The sequence below is a fragment of the Lasioglossum baleicum genome, chromosome 1 (assembly GCF_051020765.1).
Source record: "Lasioglossum baleicum chromosome 1, iyLasBale1, whole genome shotgun sequence".
NCBI classification, from domain to species: domain Eukaryota; kingdom Metazoa; phylum Arthropoda; class Insecta; order Hymenoptera; family Halictidae; genus Lasioglossum; species Lasioglossum baleicum.
In genome coordinates, this window is record NC_134929.1 from 15845320 (window position 1) to 15868657 (window position 23338).

General features: G+C 35.1%; 2 protein-coding genes across 6 annotated transcripts in view; one reads left to right on the forward strand and one right to left on the reverse strand.

The window, feature by feature from the left end:
* Frl (formin-like protein) overlaps window positions 1-20497 on the reverse strand; it is a 74676-nt gene extending 54179 nt beyond the window's left edge. The window contains exon 1 of one of the 4 annotated variants that reach the window (XM_076447790.1): window positions 19817-20497. In XM_076447790.1, the coding sequence (XP_076303905.1) occupies window positions 19817-20035 (219 nt within the window). In that variant the 5' untranslated portion in view covers window positions 20036-20497. The remainder of the gene's footprint in view (window positions 1-19816) is intronic. The other 3 variants (XM_076447779.1, XM_076447797.1, XM_076447805.1) reach the window with 3 other exon arrangements.
* A 467-nt stretch (window positions 20498-20964) lies between these two features.
* On the forward strand, window positions 20965-23154 carry LOC143207043 (uncharacterized). Of its 2 annotated transcripts, XM_076420062.1 has the most exons (3): window positions 21225-21401; window positions 21485-21517; window positions 21586-23154. In XM_076420062.1, exons 1-3 carry the CDS (start codon window positions 21366-21368, stop codon window positions 22063-22065), a joined length of 549 nt encoding a protein of 182 aa, XP_076276177.1. In that variant the 5' UTR covers window positions 21225-21365; the 3' UTR covers window positions 22066-23154. The 2 variants fall into 2 exon arrangements, with proteins under 2 accessions (XP_076276167.1, XP_076276177.1); XM_076420052.1 differs by having other exon boundaries at window positions 20965-21517; window positions 21586-23148.
* The last annotated feature ends 184 nt before the right edge of the window (window positions 23155-23338 follow it).

The window sequence follows — 23338 nt, forward strand, 5'->3', positions numbered from 1 at the left end:
GACAACTCGGCAAGCTCATATAAGCGTGCTAATAAAAACGGTTAGAAAATTAGACGAATCAACAAATTCGTACGTAACACGAACGAACAAAAGAAAAGTTCACAGAGAAGACATGAATGGGAATGAACGAGATGAAAAGTGAATGAACCACAGAGAGAGAGAGAGAGAATGATAAAAAGACCAGATTTAAACTTGCAGCATATGTATACATATACCGGGTGGACCATTTGGATTGGAATTCGGTGAACACTGTTCAACGGTTTTACGCTCGACGCAGATACGTCATCAAGGAAACAAGCCTAGCTATGACGTTAGCGAAATGCTTAATCAGCGGAAATCCTTCCGGTGGTCTTATCGTCCTGTCTCCTTCTGTTTCACTGACGTAACGTTAGGTTACGAATAGGGACAATGTTCTAGACTCGCCAATTAATCATTGCTGGAAACAACGACGCAGTGTGATAGTAATTAAGAGAATACATAAATGAGGCATCATACAACATGTGCATCAATATTTTACGTTATTTTTTGCGGCTGTTTTCTATTTGTAACTATTCATTTTGGAAAACGTCAGTTCCGCAACACTATTTTCATTTACCATGTATGCTACTGTTTATTTGCATAATTATCTGAGAAGCATAGATTAAGTTTTTTTGCCGACCTAGAATGATTCCATTGTATATGATTTCTTTCATATTTTATGGATATGAAATTGTTATAATACCTCACACAATACTTGAATGTGTAGTAATTGATTAGATACCAACATATTTCATAATGTAAACAATATTGTGAATAATGGTGCAGCAATTTTTAGTGATGACTGGAGTGCTAAGGATTAACATTTCACGTTGTCTTTTGCGACTTATTCTATTTGTAACCAGATGAGCAGGAAAACGTCAGTTACGCGACGCTGTTTTCATTAACCATGTAGGCTATTTTTATTTGCATAATTATCTGAGAAACGAATGGCATCATCGCCAGAATCATACACGATGAATCAGAAGATTTCGTGGCGAAACAATTGAAAGTCGGATGCAGAAAGGTCACGAGACTCGCGACGATGATAAAACTGGCTCTGCAAGTTTATTTGCGATCATCAAAATGTTGGTTTACGTAAACGCACTCGTTTTTTAATTTATATCGGTAAAATGGCATTTTCTATTTGTTCATTTTTATCTGATTTTATCAAGATAAAAAATATGTATATTTAAATATTTACTACGTTTAATGATGTTACGTATCTTCAAGACGTTACGAAGGATTTAACTACCTAATTATCCCATACTAACTAGCTATCACTAAGCACGATTCTTTCAACTAATATAGATAGTTCTGCATCAGAAATTGCGATTGTATAGGGTGTAAAGAAATGTTCGGTCTTGGCTGCCGATCATAGGCGTGTTCTACATCTCCGGATTGATGAAGATCTGTAGAAAAAACTTGCCGCAAAATTGTCCTTAACCTTGAGCTTCAAGGTCCAATTTTTTTATTGAATTTTTTATTGATGTACAATACGCCTATGGCACTTAACATCAAACGTTTTCTTTACACCCCGTATATATATATATATATTCCTCGAAGCAAATTGCTTTTTGATATTTCAAATAAGAAACAGTGTAATGAGCACACGCGACTTTATCACATTCGACTATCTGTTTTATGCACCAATTATTATTCTGCACGAATGAAGCTAATCATATTTTCATTGAACTGTTCCCTAAAGATCAATTTCCTAATACAATAGGGCGTCAATGATCCGAACCAGTGTTTCGTCATCGTTATCTCCATCACTTCTTGGAACTAGTGTATCGATTGACGCAACAGCACCGATTGATGCAGCGGCATCAATTTCCAAATCAAGATCTAAAAAATATTTTATAACACCATCTTTTCAAATCCAAATTGAATTAAATAAATTGCTGGTCCATCACTAGCTTGCGTAGACATATTCAAGAATATTTTTAATCAGTTTTAAAGTTGATCGATGGTTCTTCATTGAGATTTTAGAAGTGATAATGTATCTAGCAACTTAAAGAATTAAAAAATTTACAATTTAAGGAATTATATTTATACAATTTATCTAAAGCTTTAGTAATCGATTAAATAAAGATAAATATAGTGATGTGAAAAAATTACATTATAAATTGTTGAAATATTATGTATTATGTTAACGTCTAAAGACGTAAATGTTCGATAACTAAAGTAGGATCACGTAATTATATGAATCATTAGTGCAGTGTTGTAAAATGTCATGCTCAAGACACGAAAACACCTACGCGATACGGTCGCATACTTCGCGAGAACTTCAAAGAGCAATTGTTCTTCGTCAAGATGGCAAATGTACAGGGCCCTTCAGGAACGCGCGTCTTCCTGCGATTATGATGCACATCTGCCGTCTTCTCGTATTTTTTGCGGTACCTCATATGCGCATGCAATAACTCCTACATGTGTGGACCAGTCCATCCGTTCCCGATAAATCTTTTTTCAAAACAAATACGCCTGACTTGCCGTCGAGTCTTTTAACGGGAGATTAACGTTCCGTAGTACGTTTCTGATCATAAATAATTTGAACAATACCATAAATACTTTTACAAATACCACAAATTAATTACATAAAATCATTAAAAATTCCATGATTTATTATTGATTTATATATATATATACCATTATTTATTAATGATTTATTAATTTACGTTCCTGGGGATGACGCTTTGGCTCAGATCTAAAATTACTGTTGCTATTGAAAAATTTTAAAAAGAAATCCTTAACCATGGAACATATGCTTCCAAAAATTATTTTTAAAAAAACAATGTAATTTTACAAATAGAAAACAAGTTTCCATAAATTTCTATAGTAGCCCAATTTGAAAAACAAGTTAATAAATCGATAACAAAAATAAACGCAACCTTTGTCCCATTCAGCAGACCAATGACTCCTACTTCACGGTCAAGCAAGAGCGTTTTGGCGCCACTGATAGCGGTGAGTCTCATACGTGCGGAGGGACGCTCATTTATGCTGCAGAAATAGCTCTATTCGCACGTGCATGCCATTTGGCTATAGGCCATTTTACGGCGTGCTTCCCACTCCTTTTCTTTGTCCTCTTTCATAAAGTCGATGGTTAGACAACTTTAACGGGTTGATTCTGCTTTTATTTAGCCTTTTCCACGCTGAGTGCCCTCCATAATTGAAGATCCCTAGTAGAAAACATTGTCTGTGCCAAATTGAACAAATTTCTGTTCCAATCGTTAAATACTCTGGTAAATTTTAGTGCAATTTCTTTTGTAAACAATACAAGAATAAAAATACAAGAATGGTTTATATTTCAGCCACCTGGTCATGGTAAAGGACTCGGTTTACAACTTTTTCTATCCACCAAGCATTCTCTTACATCTAAAGTATTTACATTCGCATTGCGAACAGTTAATACTAATGCTAAAGGTAGTATGTACCAAGGTACTACCGATAACTTAAATGCCGTCTGCAGAAAACAATGAACATTAAAATTAATTAAAATTAGAAGTAAAGAAAATTAAATACTCGTGTGGACATTTATACGAGGTCGTTGTGCATATGAAATATCCGACTTTAAAATGAAAATGTTACGAAGTCCTTAGATGAAAAACAAAGGTCAAATACGAAGCTGATCTTTCAGGTTTTATCTTCAGTTTTTTGATTTATACAGGGTGTCCCAGGTTTTAGTATTCACACTTACTCAGTACATTCGGGTCCCATGGAAATCACCGACACATATTTCTCCGACACGGTTTTCGCCGACAACATTTCTCCGACTCCAGATTTGTCCGACAATAGCTTTGGCCGACAACGCCTTTAACCGACAACGAATTTGATCGACAACCATTTTGACCGACAACCATTTTTACCGACAACAAATTTGATCCACAACAATTTAAGACGACCACAGTATGTATTATCATACAATATTATCATATGTATTATCATACTGTGTCTCAAGTCGTTGTGGATCAAATTCGTTGTCGGTCAAAATCGTTGTCGATGAAATTCGTTGTCGGTTAAAGGCGTTGTCGGCCAAAGCTATTGTCGGAGAAATCTGTGTCGGTGATTTCCATGGTACCCGTACATTCTGTGGCACTAAATAAGAAAAAATGTTATTTAAACATGAGTTACATTAGAACAAAGTTATTAAACATTTATAACAAAAATACGGAATACAAGCAACCGACTTATTTTCTGCGAGCATTGGCTAGAATGGATCAGCGATATTTATATTCAGTGCGTTTACGTAAGTTTACGTAAGTAGTGTTTACTATCTAAGGTCGCCTAGTAGAGTAAATACTAAATACATACTATAATATGTATATTGATCTATTCGGGGCCAATGCTCGCAGTACAAAACAGCAAATCGGTTACTATTCCACCTTATTTCTGTATGTATTTGTATTCTTTTATATTTTCATATATTTTGTATTTTTTTTTCTTGTTTAGTGTCATAGAATATACTGACAAAGTTTGAACATTAAACCCTGGTACATACACCCCGTATATTATTTTCCTTATAAATTTATGAAATCAGAATGTGTTTAGCTAAATGAAAATCCTGTACTGAATCGTCTGAAGATTTCTTCACTAGATTTCTTTGCAATAATTTTCCGTGTTTTTTTCTTTTTTAGTGTACTGTATTCTTTCACATGGTTTGGGAAGGGAACTACGATAATAGTAACAATGGCGTAAATTAAGATGATAATTGCAGGTGACCGACCCTATATGATTTAGTTATCGTCAAATGGAAGCTCCAGTGGTGACCCATCGGCGGGTCACGTCGGCAAATAAGAGCATCTATCCGATGACTCACCGAGTGAGTTACGCCGTGCAGAACATGTTCAGCTTTCATCTAACATTTTGTGTTCACGTTATCCAAAATATAATAATCACAAACCATATTTTTGCTAATTTCTTTATTATTTTTATACTGCCTCAAATCGTTATCTACATTTTTATTAACTCTCACACGCTTCTCAAAAAATAGTGCAGCAATTTTACTCGTAATCTCACTTTTAAACAAATACAGCTCATACATTAACATTCGTAGGGAAATAAGAAAATGATATATCAATTGTGAAATGGCTGAATTTTTATACATATACATTGACGATAGGGTTCCAATAGTATACAAGCGACCACGCTTTGTAAAGTAATAATTACTTTACAAGTTGATGTAAAAATAAACGTCAATTAAACAGAAAATACAATATAAGCGAAATATAAATATTTTTTGAATTATTAATATGCATAAAATTTTTTTAAATCCTCGCACAATTGGGCACAACAGAATTTTAATAAATATGGTAGTTTAACGCAATGCGTACCAAGAAAATTTCCTAAGGCATCAGGAATCACCCAGTTCAAGGAACCTTGCAAAACATTTTTCGGACACCCAGTATTATGCGAATGACGCAGTCATGCAGGAAACATCGGTGTCATTTGAATATAAAAATTTTGCAGTATCGTCACCAAGCAAGTGGACATATTAAAATTCAAACAGTAGTCGTCGTCATAAATACTATCACTAAACCAGAAGCAAACAATTATGCGATAAGTGGCCCGGTCAAACAAGTTTTTCCTCGGCCGCTCAAAACACAACTACGAGGGTGAATCAACAATTATGCGGAATAAGGCTACATTTATTGATAAAACTGCATTACGAGTGGCGCGCACACATGGCTCGACGTCATTCAGTCTCTCCAATTTCCATTCGAAGCTGTAACTTAATATCGTGCTCCTCTCATTTCTTTTGGAGGCGTTAGGATCTCTGCTCCAATATTAACGTGCAACGAAAAAAGCATAAGTTCTGTTATGAATCTTGTCGTCTGAAAGTATATCTCTGTACGTGTATAATATATTTCTAATTTTTAGTCACTTATAAAACTTTGCGACACGTAAATAAAACTGAACAAAATTCTTCGAGTGGTCGCGTAGTTTCACAAATTCAAAACAGACTAAAATTTATGAACTGCTAAATATTTTAGTTTTCAACAAGATATAATACATATAATTGACAATTATAAAAAATTGTATCTTAAACAAAAATGTTTAACGTAACGGATTATTTATGAATATTTATAATGAGTAATATACTTGAACAATTGTACGATCAATTGTTAGTGAAAGATTTTAATCAGAAAATCAGAAATAATTTTCTTTATTTATTAATTTTACTGAACACAAAAGAAATTTTCATTTAATAAAGGATCACAGTAATGTAAGTGATAAATAGACAGTGGATCTTCGTGCAAAATAAAAATTTTTTACCTGAATTGCAACAAACCGGAGTGAAACAGAAATTTATTTTCTTTGTTAATATGTTTAATAGGTTTGAAAATAATATAACAGTATTTCGAAATTCTTCTAATGTTCTTACCGTTTGAAATTACACCCACTCATTTCTGTCATAAATGCATAAAAATCCGCTGTCTAGTGTTAAACATAATTGTATAATTGATAACATTCAGTGTAACACCGACGAAACTTTTACTACATATTACAGAGTTGGCCAACCAATACGGCCAGGACGAAGAAAAGTACGATGTCACGGTGCGCGTACGAAGCATGCAAACAAATGAATTCTGTCGCGTGTAGTAAAAGACTGGCGGGGACGACAAAACTGCAGCGTTAGCGGTATCGTCTGGACATCCTGTTTGCATCGTTGAAATCAGAATTCGAAGGACATTCAAACCGCTATATGTATGTACGGCCGGAGAGAGGTAACCAAATAGGCGCGAACGCTTCCATTGTCATTTGGAGAGAGGTGTGTGCCTGCGGCACACGCGAGTGTAGTTAAACTGCATAGTGCGAATGCGTGCGAACGCGTGTATACGGTCGCATGCTCGCACACAGCCCAGCCGGTTTAATTCAGCCGGATAAATTGTACAAAGCTGTCTGCCGACGGATCCGCGTTAAAAATATCCCGCTACCGACACGTTCCCCAGTTTGTCGATAGTGAAAGCACTTCTGCGTTATTTCGTGTCTTCCAACGCGCGCGCGCTTACGTAATCGCGAAAACGCGTTTTCTTTCATATTCGCCGCCTCCCTTCCCAACGCTTCGAATCTGAATCGTTCGTTGCTCCTATCCAGTGCCGCCAGAATCGACCAAAACTGGTCGATTTTTCCGCTCCTCCTTTTCCCCTTCCACTTTCCCAACATCTCCCACTAAGACCGTAGACTGGTTACGTATTAATCTGGTCACCAGAGAGGGGGTAAACTGTATTCCTCGATCTGGCGGCACTGCTCCAATCATACATAATCCTCAACGGTACATCCAAAGAGCAGAGTCGCCATATGAGGGGAGGGAGCACGAATTGAGAGGAAACAGTTACCCTTTCTCTGCCAATACCAGATTAGTCATGTGACGTTGTGACATATGCACGACCTTAGACCATATATGTACAGTAAATCCTCTATAAACGCAAAAGCCTCGGGGAGGTTCGTTTGCAAAATTCGTAGACGGACACTATTTTTTGAGCTTTAATGGCCGAGCCGAACGTAGAGGAGAGCGCGTGTAAAGAAAGACCGCGCGCGGCCGAAGCGACTGCGACTGCGACTCTCCGCGTCTCTTTCTTTCCCATACGCTGTTCTTCCTTACGACCGAAATATTCAGCGTCAATTAAACTACTAAATACCGTTGAAATTATATCGTGTTTAGTCTTATTTTAATCAGAAAAATACCACAAATATATTGGTGAGAGTTTCATTTAAAAAAGTAATAATAAAACATTTTTTATATTGGGGTATTACATTGTGAGGACGCGCTGGCTTTTGAACTGTGTCGGCAACTGCGATTTTTGCGTCGCATTAGTAGTGGTTCACACCGATATACCCGGGCCGAGATCAGATTACTACAATGGAGGGGATATTGTTTTTGCGTTTATAGAGGATTTACTGTACATATACTTATAGACCCGGCTTCCGAGATAACATGCCGTGCTCCAAAATTACTTCATCTACCAGATGACGGATGTGGGAAAAGTGCTATAGTCTGTTGAGAAGTCGCAGTACATACCGCTAAAGTGTACCCGGAGGGGAAGGGGGGATCGTCGCCGTATCTCTCATTCTGTATACATATTTATGAAAACTGTAACTTGGTCTAGAATTTATTTAGGCAACAATGGAACTGAACGGTTAGCAGATTTCTCTGTTAATTGTTAGTGAAAGCATTCATGTGTCCGGTTTCGCATACTATGACATAAAATTACGCAACAGAGGAACGTTCAGGCACTAATTTGATTTATATCTGGTTGAAACATTATAGTTCTCCGTTACAAACAGTACTTTCAAATAATGTAAAGGGAAACGCAGCTAGAAAGAAGTGGTCACTGTAAGAGTTAGATATTTTCTAACACAGAATTCTTGCTTTTTATTCGATAACGAAGTAAAATAATTATTTTTCTGCTGATCAACTGTGCTTAGTTCAACATTGAAGAAATTATTAAGAAACGTCGCAATTTCTGCGAACCGAGGAAACTAGAACGGAACTAGCAACAGTTGCCACTACGATTTATGACACTGTCGAAATTATTTATGGTCCAGAAATTTTGTAATTAGAAAAAAGAAAGACAATATTCTAATAATAACAAATTCCTATTGTGCCAGCTAAGTCCATAAAGAATACAGAGAAGGAAAAACTTATTTCTCCAATTAGTAACTTATTAATGTCATTAATGCTTCTAATCGCACATGTCTTTTTGTATTTTACTAATTTGCAAATGCCATAAGTAAAACTAGTAATCAAATTTATTTCCCCAAACCGCATGAATAAATTAATAAACTTCCAACTAATATAAGATTAAACTGTTTATCCTCATGAGACAGACAAGAGAGATAATTAATTATACTAAAATTACGTAAGAGTAAAATAGAGTAAAATCCATCGATAGAAAACAGATATGTAGATCGAAAAATATTCCATAATTTATTTTATTTTTTTTATGGTACAGGTTTCTGCCGAAGAGAGGTTCCATGAAGTTCCTCATCCCTGACCAAAATATACTATCATGTACAAAACGGAAACAGATTCGGCTTTCTATTTTTAGTCGATTTCGTGAGAGTGACATCTGAATGATCATTCTGCGTGCGACATCAGGAGACGAAAAGTGCTCTATTCAGTCCATCTGGCATAACGTGTATAAAATACATTCTAAACGGAACTATTTTATTTTTCCGATAGTCGATTTGCAATTTGAAATATGCTTTTGAAAAACTTTATTCACGAGCGTGTGAAAATACAAATAATGCTGAATAGGATGAATAGGCGGACAGTTTGTCGCTAATGAAGTCACTGTTGTCGTGGATGATGAATTGCAAAAATTCCGAGAAAAATTGGGCGTTACATAAAACAGACAGAGAGCTCTTTTGATTCTTTCTGAATGCATTGCGATTCATATCTCGTATTCCTCACGGCGATCGTTAATATTAACCAGGCACACTGCTGATTTATTGACGACGACGAGACGACATGAGAAACACTGCTCGAAGACCCCTCTATATATAGAAACGTTGCTTTTATCTTTTCCTGTGGATATTTTCAGAGAAGCTTCGGTTCTTGGGCGGTATTGTTTAGCCTGAAAGAGACGCTTATCGGTAGGCACTGACCTTTTTTTCCTCTCGTTTTCTATTCGATTTTTTGGTCTTACGGACAGCATGCGTTCGTACATGTGCAATCATGCGCGGATGACCGAGCATCGCTCTACTCTGTCGATCGCCAGTTGCGATCAATGTTACATAGTGATGATTATTCGCAGAAATCAGAACGATTTCTGCGCGGCTTTGTGGTGTGTGAAAATACCGCGCCTCAGATAAGGTACTTAGCTATCTCTCTGTACAGGGTGTCCCAAAAATGTTGTACTTCCTTGAAAGGGATAATTCCTGAGGTCATTTGAGTTATCAATAGACTGCGGATCTCTATGCAAAATAGAAACTTTCTACTCGAATTGCAACAAGCTGGGGTGAAATAAATATTTAATTTCTTGTTGAATATGTTTAATAGGTTAAAACTAATATAGTAGTATATTAAAATCGTTCAAATTTTTTTACTGTCAAAAATTCGACACACCCATTTTTATCATAAATGCATAAAATCCGCAATCTAGTTATCAACGACAAACGCAGACCAATCGGAGCACACAGGTCCCACTGAGCGTGTCGTTGGCATTGGGCGAGTCGAAATCCATCCGCAGTAGCCGCGCTCTGATTGATCCGTGTTTTTCGTCAATCACTCCTGAACAATGCTGCGGAGAACATTTACGGAAAGGAAACAGTTACCTCAAGCGACCTCAGGAATCATTCCTCTCAAGGAAGCACAACATTTTTGGGACACCTTGTATGCTAGCGAAAACTACAATTCAACATATAAAATTGAAGAATTGTTAGTTTTTACCCTCACACACTGCGGACCTTCCTCACAACTATACATGATGCATAGATTTTAGGGGTGTATTAGATCCCGTCCCGACGGGAATAGATTTATTTACAGCTTATCAATTTTTATAAACACATTTTTGAGGATGCTTAAACCCGTTAGTCCTTCTGCTGTTCCTAATGTAACGTAAATGACTATTTTAACCCTTATCACTCGAATTGTAAACAAATAATTACTGTACCATTATTCAAAATATTATTTACATTATTAAATATGTCGGTATCTAATCAATTACTAAACATTTAGGTATTGTATGAGGTATTATACCAATTTCATATCCATAAAATTTAAAAGATCATAGAGAGCATGGGAATATTCTAGCGAGGAAGAAATGTTTAATTTTCGAGCTAAAATAGCACCGACTGCAAAGGGTTAATACTCTAGATCTAGATCAAAGTAGACGCCTGAGTTTAATGCGTTAATTATCGCTGGATCGGTATACAGTAAAAAGTCTTGATCTAAGAAAACAAGAGTCTTAAGATCTAAGAAAATTTTCTATCCCTTCCACTGTGAAGAAGTTACCCTCTCTCTGCCAGTACCGGACACATGCACAGCAGAGATGAAACGCGTCACGTGACCAGATCGCGGTTGCAGGAAGCGTGAGGAATAGCGTCGTAGAAGGTGAAGGTACAGTGGAGACAAAAGTCTTAATCTGGTGACTCTCGAGTGTAAAGTGTAAACATGCCGCGTAATCCGATAATATGGAGTCGGTGTGACACCTATTAATCCAATTACATACAAAACTTCTTTATTTTCCATTATTTTTTATGGAACTTTCACCAACTTGTTTGTGGCTTTTTTCATTAACCCTCTCCGGATTAAAAATACAAGTCGAGCTAAAAATTTGAAAATTTGTACGCAGGCTAATATGATAGTACTTAAGCCAAGAAAAATAATATTTTTCATCTCAGATATCTGAGATAAAAGAAAAACTATGGGATCGCATAGATAGACAAGACCGAAAACGATGTTCCAAATCGGAAAAACATTTGTGGGACATCGCAGAATCTGAGTGGAACCTTATTAATAAATAATGAAAAAGTTAATAGCCAGGATGCGACGACTAGTAAACGCGGTCATAAAAGCACGCGGTGGATATGTAGATGAAAAGAAGATATAATTATATTCTTTATCATTAGCGGTGAGATATTTAATAAATTATTATTAAAATATGTTCTCTACCACTGTACGAACTGGAATACATACAAGGTAATCAAATTTACCAAAGATGTGATAACTTCTTTCAGGTAGTCGTAAGAATTAAGGATGTGTCCACATACTTTTGAGCGGCAGTGTACGTGAACATCTCGCGAGCAGTTGTGCCCTGTGTGAACCCTGCATTATAGGCCCGTAAACAGAAATCCTCGAGAACTGTTTAGCGCGGTGATCGAAGAAGCGATTGAATCCTATGGGATACGATTTTCACAAGGTTCTCAAAGAGTCCAATGTCTCGATAGGAAAAAAATTCTTGGTTCGAGCAGTTGACCATTTCGTTTGGAAACGGTCCAGCCGTATTGTCCCAGACGGACGTAGAAATGGGAGAGACAGAGAGAGGAGGAGAGGAGATGCGGTGTCGTTAGAAAGTGGGGAGGAGAAGGATAGAAAAGGAGTGGGCGTCGGACTGCGGAACGGTTTGGCTTTGGTTGTGAGAATGTTGAAGATTCTCGTGTTCAGCGGGAACCCTTGAGGAGGATCGTGCTTATGCTATCAAGCAAGCAACCATGTATCTCTTCTGTAAGCTGGTGAGTCTATGCTTGTCCGGGCAATCCCTCAAGAATGCGGCAGAATCGAATACAGGTCCTGGAATGGAGCTAGCAATTTATGGAGGACCATCAAAATCATTACTTATGCTCACATGTGCCGCGAATGGCGTTAAATTAATCCTAACCCAAACCCGACCACACCTATCATTTTCATTCTGAAAGTGAAATCATTACATTTGATGCATTCATGACAAAAATGAACAGGTGAAAGTTAAAACAGTAAGAGTCTTCTATAATATTACTATTAGCGTCCTTGTATGAAATGTTTTTCTAATAACGGTAACTATATGTATATATCATTTTGTGTTAGTTCTTTCCCCACGTTATAATTTCGTAAATTTATTACATTCTACAATTTTTAAAATTAATATAAGTAATAATAATAATAATAATAATGTTAAAGTACTAGCGAAAAGTGGGGAGAGTTTTGGTGTATTAACATTATATTATGTATATCTATGTAATATCAATTTGTTTAAATGCACCATGCTTTGTTCTTATATATACATATATGAATTGCAAGGTACTGGAACCAAAGAAATATTTTTTTCTTCCTTTAATAATTTTAATAAGTTGATGATAATAATTCCATACCCTAAAATTCTTGTCATCTTTCTACTACTTCATATTTCATATATATATCACAAATCAGAATATTTATTATACCACTATTAATATATACCACTAAGACAATGAATTATTATTATACAATTATTTTTTAATCTTTAAATATTAATATTAATATTAATCGTTATTATAATTATCAATTACACAGAGCAATCGGTTTCGATATTAGTTTTAAATATTATATTATTTTTCAATAATTTGAATAAAATAATTTCTATGTGAAACAACAAAATTATGTTTGCTCAAATACAGCTTCAGAAGTTTGTTGAAATTGATATGCATGAAATATGCAGTTATAGTTATGAAAATAAAGTTTACAGTTGCTATGCTCTCCAAAGGTACGCATCGGTTTCGATTGCAAGCGAGATGAGAAATAGCTACAAAAATAGTATGGAGCAATTTGTACGTTATGGCACTTAATTTCCCTTTCACTTTACTGTCTCGAATCTGTTCACAGTACGGTACCAGAGTTTGCCGAAATGACTCGAGCATAATATCGCACAAAAATTCAAATATGCCACTTTTACAAGTTATAATTAAAGTATACATTCCTGATTTATTTATAATATTCTTCTCTTCCTGCTATTTATGTATACACTACGTAAAGTATTCAGTTAACATATTTATACGTTTCTTTGAAAAGTATATAATCAAATTTTACGGTATCTAATATTATATTTCACATCTAACTTAAGAGGACAGATACGATAACAGATTTTCGCATTAATCCAAAAAGAGATGTTTCAGTCGAAATGATTTTCTGTACATGCGTTCCAAAATAATTTTCTGCATAAGCATATGTATTACACAATAAAGTAATTAAATCGTAAGCACAATAATATTAGCTTTTTGTTACATAGGTATCGATAAAAAAAAAGATAATAAATACTTTCAAAAATGAGAGATTATTACAGTAAATAAACACAAAGTTCAGATAAAATATCCTTCATTCTTCATCTCCATTCTTTTGTTTAGAGCTTCTCAAAATGAGAATTTTTAATTTACACATAAAAATTGGTATAATAATTGTATGTTATTATTCGTCTTGCACACATGATTTATCAATGATTCTGGTCTAATAAAAGGTATTATTTAGTGTCAATCAAAATTTGGTGTAATTATAACCACAAGATACTAATTGTAAGTCAATATTTACATTGCGAAATTGCACTGCCTCGTATCAAATGGATCAGTAAACACAATTTGCAAATAGTTTAAAGCGAATAAACCTTCTAATCGTGATGTGGGCCCAAGAAGAATAGAATGTCGGAGTATATTGGGTTTCTGTTTCTAGAGCGAGAGACACAAGCACACAGAGAAAAACTCGCGCGGCCCTGGAGAACGATTCTCGTGAGTCAAACCACAGTTTCTACACGATGCACGACTAACTACTGATGACTCATCAGCAAGCATTTATAATGAATCAAAATCTTACGATTGTCTATGCCTATGCTGCCAAACTATCCCGTGATGGCTAATGCAGACTGTAGACGATGTCGTTTCTTTATCGCTAGACAGCGGATTTTATGAATAATAAAAATTAATAAAAATGACTAAATGAAATTTGGAACAGTGAAAAGATTTTAAGAACGTAGACATGATTTTTGACTAATCAAAATTATCAAAGAGCAAAAGGCATGACGCTAAAAGAAATTATTGGCAATCCAAATAAGTTAGAATATTAATTTTTGAAGGACCTTAAATTGTACCATGATATTTTAAGAATCGTTACGAGATACTGAATTGAAATGTTATAAAATTTATTAAAATACTTTGCAGTCGTTCATCACTTCAATATTGTTGCAACTATAAATAAATGTAATTGAATAAGAGAAAAAGAATTTCTGTTTGTTTTCTGTTTCTCGTAATGGATGCGAAGAACTTTTATTTTGCATAAAGAGAGATCCACGGTCTATTGATTACTGATAATATCACTAATAATATTTTTCTTATGTGTAGAATGTTTTTATTGATGAAATATTCCACATTAAATTAAAGGATCGGGTGCAACAACAAGTACAAAATATTAATTATGAGAAAACTGATCATAAAATAAATCTTAGTGTTATTTTTACGACATTATCACAAGACTGAGATGTCAAATAAAATAAAGATTGCAATTCATGCACTTTTTAGGTTTAACCATTTTAAGTAGAGGAAAACGTAGTTTTTTATCTTCAGCATCAAAGTCGCCAGATTTAGACTTGTGTCCCCACTCTACCTTCCCCTTCTTCGACGCTATACCCCACGCTTCCGCCGCGGCCTGGTCACGTGACGCGTTTCGTCTCTGTCGTGCACGTGTCCGGTACTGGCACAGGGGGGGTAACTGTTTCCCTTAATTCGTGCTCCCTCCCTTCATCTGGCGACTCGTTTCAGCATTGAAGGAGATAAAGATGTTAAATAACTTTATCTTTTACTTATGCAATAATGATAAAGACTGAAGATATTACAGATAATGATAAATTGCATTTCAAACACGCAACAGACAAGCACAGTACGTAACTTTTCTCGACTATACTCTTTTCGTGTAAGTGTTAGAATTAGTATATATGTAAGAATTATAATTGTAATAAGTAATAAGAATTAGTACGAACAAGTAATTAGTACTTCAATCACACAAAAACTTAGTAATTCAATTAAAAAATGAAAATTGCACATTGACGATCGACTAAATATTTTCTAAGAAGAAAGTATTGCAGGTTAAAAAAATTAGTCAAGGAACATTCAAAAGATGTACAATTATTGCTAACTACATATAGTAAATATGTGAATGGAAAATCTCCATTTTCATACTTTCTAATAATAAATTGCATTTCTATAAAAATTGTACGTACTAATCTATCAAAAATAGAAGAATAAACGTTGAATTTCGGTTCATGTTAAGTTCTAAAATATTTTGTTTGAGGTTTGTATCGACTCATAATAAGATTTATATCCCTGTAACAGATTAGAAACTAACAAATATTTCTGTATTTTGTTATTTACAAATTTTAACGAGACCAGTTTGATCTCATTTCATGTTTACCAATACCGAAGTTCTCTAACAAAATTTGGCAACTTTTACCATTATTGTCACGAAAAACCCGAGCAACTAAATATGATAACAAATAATTTTAATATTGATCATAGTATGTGTGTGTGCAACGTAATTTACAACGATGCTGCTACAACGATGAACCAGAGTTGCTATCGAGACTCCGATGTAACGCAACAACAGTTAGCCGCACCTTTAGGTCAAACGTGTACAAAAATTACAAACTCGCGTAACTGTGTTACAGTATTAGATTCTTCACTATTTTAAAATGACAGGGCTAGAAATACAATTAAAAATCAATATATTAGATTACCTAAAAATGAATTGTCATTTCTATGTGCTCGTAATGATAATTTATTATTTATTAACATCATTTATATTTTTGAGAATGAAAATGATAAATTTAAAAGAATCTGTATCAATAGAAATAATGATATACACTTTCCTAAAACGTTTCATTTTTAATTAAAAAATTGTTGTAAGTGATTGTTAAACTGCGGGTTTTATTCATGACAAAAATGAGTAGGTGAAATATAAAACGGTGAAAGAATTCAAAGAATTCAAAAGCGTCAATATATTAACATCAACTCATTAAAATTATTAGATGAAGAAGCGATTATTTATTTTATTCCAGTATCTTGAAATTTTTATTTTGCATACAAATCCGCAGTTTAGTGATCTTTTTCTATTGAATCGACAATATGTCCATTTCTTGAAATCTTCTGATTAAACACATGCCTCGGAACAGTACAGTGCACTCAAAATCGTCAACACAAAGACTTCATAGATGGAGATGATCTTCCGTTAGAGGGACAGAGACTTGGAGCGAAAGAGATTTATCGAAGGATTGCGAGTTAATGCGAACCGTCAAGGGTTCTCTTTGTTTATGATATGTTCGTAGTTGTCACGATGGTCGTCTCTCGATGCGCAATCGAATCTTATTTGGTGAGAGCTGACTCTACGTGGGCGTGCATTTCTACTCTTTCTCCTTTTTATAGTTCCCTCTCTTTCCCTCTTTCTCTCTGCCACTGCATGGATTCTCGCTTTTGACCTTTCGACATTTTATGTCGACGGAAAAAAATTGACCCCTATGCGGTCGGTGGCACGTATGACGAACACACACAACACTTGTAAAACAAAACGAAAAAAATTAGCATCCTTGAGAAAGTGTTCTTGGTTTTCATTTCCACAAACATCGATTTTTTTTCAATTTATTTAAGTATAAGTATCGTGGAATATGTGTGTAAGTAAAGACGTTTGAAGAATACAACCCGCATGTCATATAATTCATAGTTGAATAATAAACGCATTTTTCTCGAAACCAAGTAGATGATCAATTCACTTGACATTTTTAGATCTTCTGCGTGTACCTAATGCATACCCTATTATCGCTCGAGCAAAACCACTTCTAATTTCGTAATTTTTCCTTCTTTTTTTCTAACATGCTAAAAGAAGAAAAATATTTTTAAAAATCGGTAATACGAGTTTAAAATTCACAAATGATATTTGTGAAACATCATCATGATTACTGATATCTTTTTAACTGCCATTTTACTAAACTTAGTATTTCAAAATTCTAATATGCGGGAAAATGTTTAAATTTAAAATGTAATTGATTTAATCACACTACTCTTACATTACATTACACTACTCATACATCCATGCTAATAATGTTATTGATAAATATAAAAATTACGATCTTGTGTACGTATACGACAAAAAAAAGGTAGATATTCATAATTATTAATCTAATTCTTATTTGAAGCTTTTAATTTTAACGCTACAGGATTAATCAATTGAATCCGATAAAATTCTGTATACATACATAGTTCCTTTTTATCTGTACAATTTTTTAAATTTCATTTTCATACTACAATTGCCAATTAGAAATACTTTTATTTATTCACTTTATTTTGGGTATATATTATTGGAAAAATGGTCAAAAATTTGGACAGACACATTCTTGTTACGTTTATAAAATACTGTGAAGTAGTTATTTCTAGAGCTCCGTAAACTTAGTGTTAAAGGAACATTTTGTCTTTCGAACAATATTACTAATGCTATAAACGCTGCTGTAAAAAACCACCTTCATACAAAATTACATCATCCTAACCATTTTGCACAATTGAATTATATTTTCTAAAATTACTGTTGTATAATAATTTTTCAATAATACGTAATATCAAAGATGACAAAATTTTACCTTAAATATAACCACATAGCAATCGATAAGTAATAAGTACTAGGTGTGCATAAAATTTTCTCATGTACATATATGAAACAAACTTGAATTTGATTTGCATATGATTATCGATAATGCAAACAAAATAAATTGCATCTGATTGCTTCAGATTTTCCATTAAACTTGAATCACGATATGCAGATGGATACCGATACATACAGGGACGGCGAGCCCTAAAGTATCACGAGTTCACTCGAGTTCAAATATTAGCGGCTACATATAAGTTACAGGCCACACGTGTTAACACCGATCGGCGTGTTACTTACACGCCAAAATTACAAGATAAAATAAGACAGTGTCATGTTTTTCGTCAGCCCTTCTTGCATGATTGAGCAAGGCGCTCGGCAAGTGTGCTGCAGTGGATAGTTCCGAATTTGATGTAGTACATTGATACGATAAATTATCGATTTGGTAAAAACTTCTTACAAAACTATTTAATGTGCATTATTTTTGCTGCCATTCGCATCGAACAATTGAAAACATTCTTCAAAGTTGAAAGAGAAAGCTGCATGCTATCAAATATCTTGAAAAATGTTAGACCCAGAGGAACATTATATAATAATATAATAATAATTATGTAACTGTCACATAAAAATTAATAGGAAATGAATGAACGTTCAGCTAACTAACTAAATGAACAGGAAAGTAGTGTTTTCAATATTGTACTATTGAAACAACTGCAGCTTTCCTTACTAAATTACTTATTATTAATTTCTTTTTCGTTGTAATAGTTTCCAAAGTATTCGACTATGTATACATTAATTAGAACATTGTTTTCACTCTTTTAATGTAAACGATGTCTCCCCGTGCGATACTAATTGAAAATATTTAGTTTACATTGCTGTTTTCATGGAGATTATCTCTGTTAAATACGGTTGCATCGACGAGACGAGACGAATTTCAGTATCCTCTTAACGCAATATGTATTCGATAATTTGTGTGGCACCAGATTTACGGTCGATCAAAGCGATTCAATTAATATCCTATTACCGTTTGCGTTCACGCACATCAGCGTAAATGGGGCCTGCCTAGCGTTTTAAAAGATAGCTTTGTAAACGTCGCGTCGTTTGTATGCGCGCATCAATGTATATTTCTCTGAAATATAGTGTACGGACATCCGGCGCATTTTCAATGAATCGAGAGAGCACTTCACCGTGGAACAAAACACAAACGATCATAGACACATCGGTTTATTAGAAGATTGTCAAATCTTTACAGAAACACATAACCTTGAAAAGAAACGATAATCTACTAAAATGTCCTAAACGTCACTGCGTTTGATCATTCTCAGAACATACTACATACATACTACGTGAAAGTAAACATTTATACATATTCTCGACATGTTTGACGTTCGCAGACTACATAGATATTAAATTGTCATTGATTATTGTTTCTATTTAGTTGTGTAATTCGTGTGGCAGTAAATACACAATAAATAAACTTGTTTAAAAGGATTGTACACTTACTGTCACAGTAGCTGTGCGTATACAATCGTTTGAGGCAAGTTTTTGAACGTATTGTACGAGAAGTGTAGTGAAGAAACTGTAGTGACAGTTTCCCGGATTCTGTGTGGATGTACGTGAGAGGCACGAGAGTGTAAAGAAGGTATCCGCGCGTCTAATCCGTGAGACACGCCGGATGCGCGCGTTAGGGGATTTATGGGATGATTAGGGGAGTATAAAATGTGGAAAACTCACGAGCACTTTGGTGAAGCGCCTTTCGAGCTCGACAGCGTCGGGCATCGGTTGCCTTGGCGCGCTACGGACGCTGCCACTCCGTGCGTGTGGTCCACCCAAACTTCCCATGCCAAGGCTAGGTTGACAGGATTGATGAGGCGCGCCGCCCTTGACACTACCGATGAACACCTCGCGCACACCGCCATCGCTCTCGCCGGCACGACTTTGCACGATCCCCATTGTTTCACTGGTCGCGTACGTATCCTGCGCTGTCTCAGCGCGAGAAAATCGTGGATGCACGACGGCAGGCGGTAGCGGCCCACCACTGTCACACCGAGTAGAAACGTCAACAATGACGATCGCGACACTCGCGACAGTTCATTCTCGCCGAAAAAACAGACCGCTTTTCTATTACGACAAATGTCGATAAGAAAACGACTCAAACCGGTCCGCGCCGGGCCGTGCAACAGGTACTAAGCCGTTCATTGTGGACAGAAACTCTCGCAAACGTGCGCGACCAAAGCACGATGTACACTCTACTACCCACACTAGACGAGACGTTCGCTGCATCTGCGATAATCTCGCTACTTCCAGCCGCAGCGCCATTACACATGCGCGGTACGACACTCGCTCTAAAACGCCACCTGTGTCGTCGCGGAACAGCAGTCACCAGCAGCGGACCAGTTTCGATACACTACGATCATGACTACGATCAACTTGGATCAACTACTGATCAAGTTGAAGCCAACAATGGCGGCGCGGGGTTATGCTATCTCATTCGCACACCGATAGTTGGTGGGGGCGAAGCGAGCCAGTCAACTCTCACTTCACTACGCACTCCCCACTTTTATTGGGCGAATCTCTCCCCACCAACTCGTCAATTAGAAAGAGAGAGCGTGACTCTCTTGCTATTGCCCTCCCTCTCTCACTCTCTGACCAGTCCCGGCTTCAGCGCTTCATACAGGCCGCGCAGTCTATCTCTATAAATAAGTCTATGGTCACAGCCTACAGTTCAATAAAACCTTAGATTGGTTTTAATATATAACTTTTTAATTGAAATCCGTTAACGAAGACAGAAACACGTAATTATTCAACGTTTTATGATTGAAATTCTGAAATATTAAATTCAAACGATATGTAAACTTATATCGATTCAAGGTATTGATATATATCGATATATATATATATATATACAAAAAGGGACGTTATACCATTTCGAGATATCGATTGGTCAGCATAAGATAAATATAGTATGGCGTCATACTAGTATTTTGTTTTATAGGCAACATTGCTTGTAAATATTGGTAGAATCTGTGAAAAAGTATTAGTGTAAACAAGATTTTGAAAATGAAAAAGTCTCCTTTAAGTACGCCAAGTAGCAGCAGGGGGAAGCAATGTTACAATTGGAAGTTACACGATCATAAAAATAGGACAGATTATAACTATGGTACAGAAGACAGTTATCAGAATTTGTCGCCGAATGAGGTACAAATGCATACGGGAAACGACTTTATTCCCTTGAATATTAGTACACCAGTGTCAGATCGAAAAAGATACAGTGGTAATTGGCATGGTTCTGGAGGTGGTCGTAATCATCGTAACTCAGGTAGCGGTGGATTTAACCATTACAGGAACAATTATCATGCAACCTCAAAATCAAATTACAATAATTCGTACTCTCCTTACAAGCACTCTGGCAAACAGTTTCATGGTCAGAAAAAGGTAATTTTCAATTATCATAGTGTGTATCGTTTCTGTAGCGTGTATGCAACATATTTTTTCATGTTTAGGGTTTCCAAAACGATGCGCGCAAAGAGATTGACATATCAAGATACATAGATATGAAATCTTTTTTGGAGGATCCATGGGCAGAATTAGTAACAAGGTTAAGTAAATCAGAGGATACAAAGGGGGGGACATTGTCTAAAATTAAAGAGTCGCTTTCGTCACAGTCCATTTACGATATAACTTCTAAAACATATTCCGAAAGTAAATCTATAAGGGATGTTGACGATTCGTATCCTAGTCAAGAATCTAAACACGACTCTTCGATAGAGGTAACATTGGGGTTGGATGATTCGGATGTTAGCGAATTATCAAAAACAGATAGTTCAATAAATTTAAAGCTTGACAGTGTAAGGTTCAGCGAAGACTCAAAAAATGAAAGCATTAACAGTAATAATGACAATGCTTTTGGTGATGCTCAAGAGGAACATGATATGCGTGAGTTTTGTGGTACAAAGACAGACTCGGTCGAAGCTATTATATAACACTGACAAAGAACTAAACGTACAATTAAGAAAACAGTGCAGCAATATGTTATGTATTGTACATAAAAATTCTCAGATGAATATAGGTATTGCAAAAATGATGAAACCTTAATGTCGGATTTTTGGAGTAATATTCTGACATATATTGATAAAAAAAAGTTTATGAAGTTTTTCGCAATGCAGTTTTCCTTTTATGAGGTAGCTCTATTGCAGAAGCATATTCGACACATATGCGAAATACAATGTATTAAGATTATCTTTGAAATTATATTTTCACCACAAGGCTGTGAAAAAAATGAATGTAGTTTACATGAATAAAATTGTGTATGTGCAATTTTTTAGTATGTACCGAGGGAATTACATATGTCAAGACACAAGGGAACATAAAACACCAATTTCTCACTGATAGAGTAAGATTCAACATTTAGTTACAATGCCATTGTGTGAATACAATTTAAGTTTGCTTTATCAGAGTCTTTAGTAAGGCAATATTTATTACCATGAATGTTACTGAACGCTAACTATTAATTTTGTTTTTCAATGTATATGTCTATGTATACTCCTTGTCCTGACAGTATAGAAGTGTATAGAAAAGTAACAATGCGTACTAATATTTCGTCACGTATGTACATAAATATGTTATAACATACGGGAATGTAGATTTAAGTATGAAATAATCAAGTGCAAACACGTGAGTTTAATTCCCAATTAGCAATACCTATTTTTATGATAAATATGTCTTATGTTGTCCAAATTCTTCACTTGTACTTCAATCCAGTATACATTTCTATGTGGAATATGATACATTTGTAACACTAAAATAGCTAAATAGTATGGTACTATAGATTTGTATAATTGTTATTTTACATTTCATACAGAATTGTTTATTTCGGTCCTTTACACAAGTTTTATAGTATGTTTTAGTAAACAATGGATTGTAGAAAGTATTAAAAGTGACCTACATGTTTGAGTAACATGTCAACTTAATGTACAAATAACGATCTGGTACAAAACTTTGTATAATTTAAGAAATTAAAATTTCTTTCAAATTACAATTTTAAATAATCCTGTAAAGCATGTAATTGATCTTCGAAAAAGCAGTTGTATAAAACAGTTGTATATAAATATATGAAAATTATGATAATATTCAGTTCAACATTATAAATCTAACCGTTATCCTCTTATATTTTTACTCCTGTGTCTCTCTTTTAAAATGTGATGGTTAATAGAAGTTGTATGAAATTATTTTTGAAATATTTTCATAAACTGATTT

Coding starts and splice junctions, on each gene's coding strand:
- LOC143207043 (XM_076420052.1), top strand. CDS start 21,143: ATGAAAAAGTCTCCTTTAAGTACGCCAAGTAGCAGCAGGGGGAAGCAA. Junction 21,518..21,585: donor AGTTTCATGGTCAGAAAAAG/GTAATTTTCAAT, acceptor TTTCATGTTTAG/GGTTTCCAAAACGATGCGCG.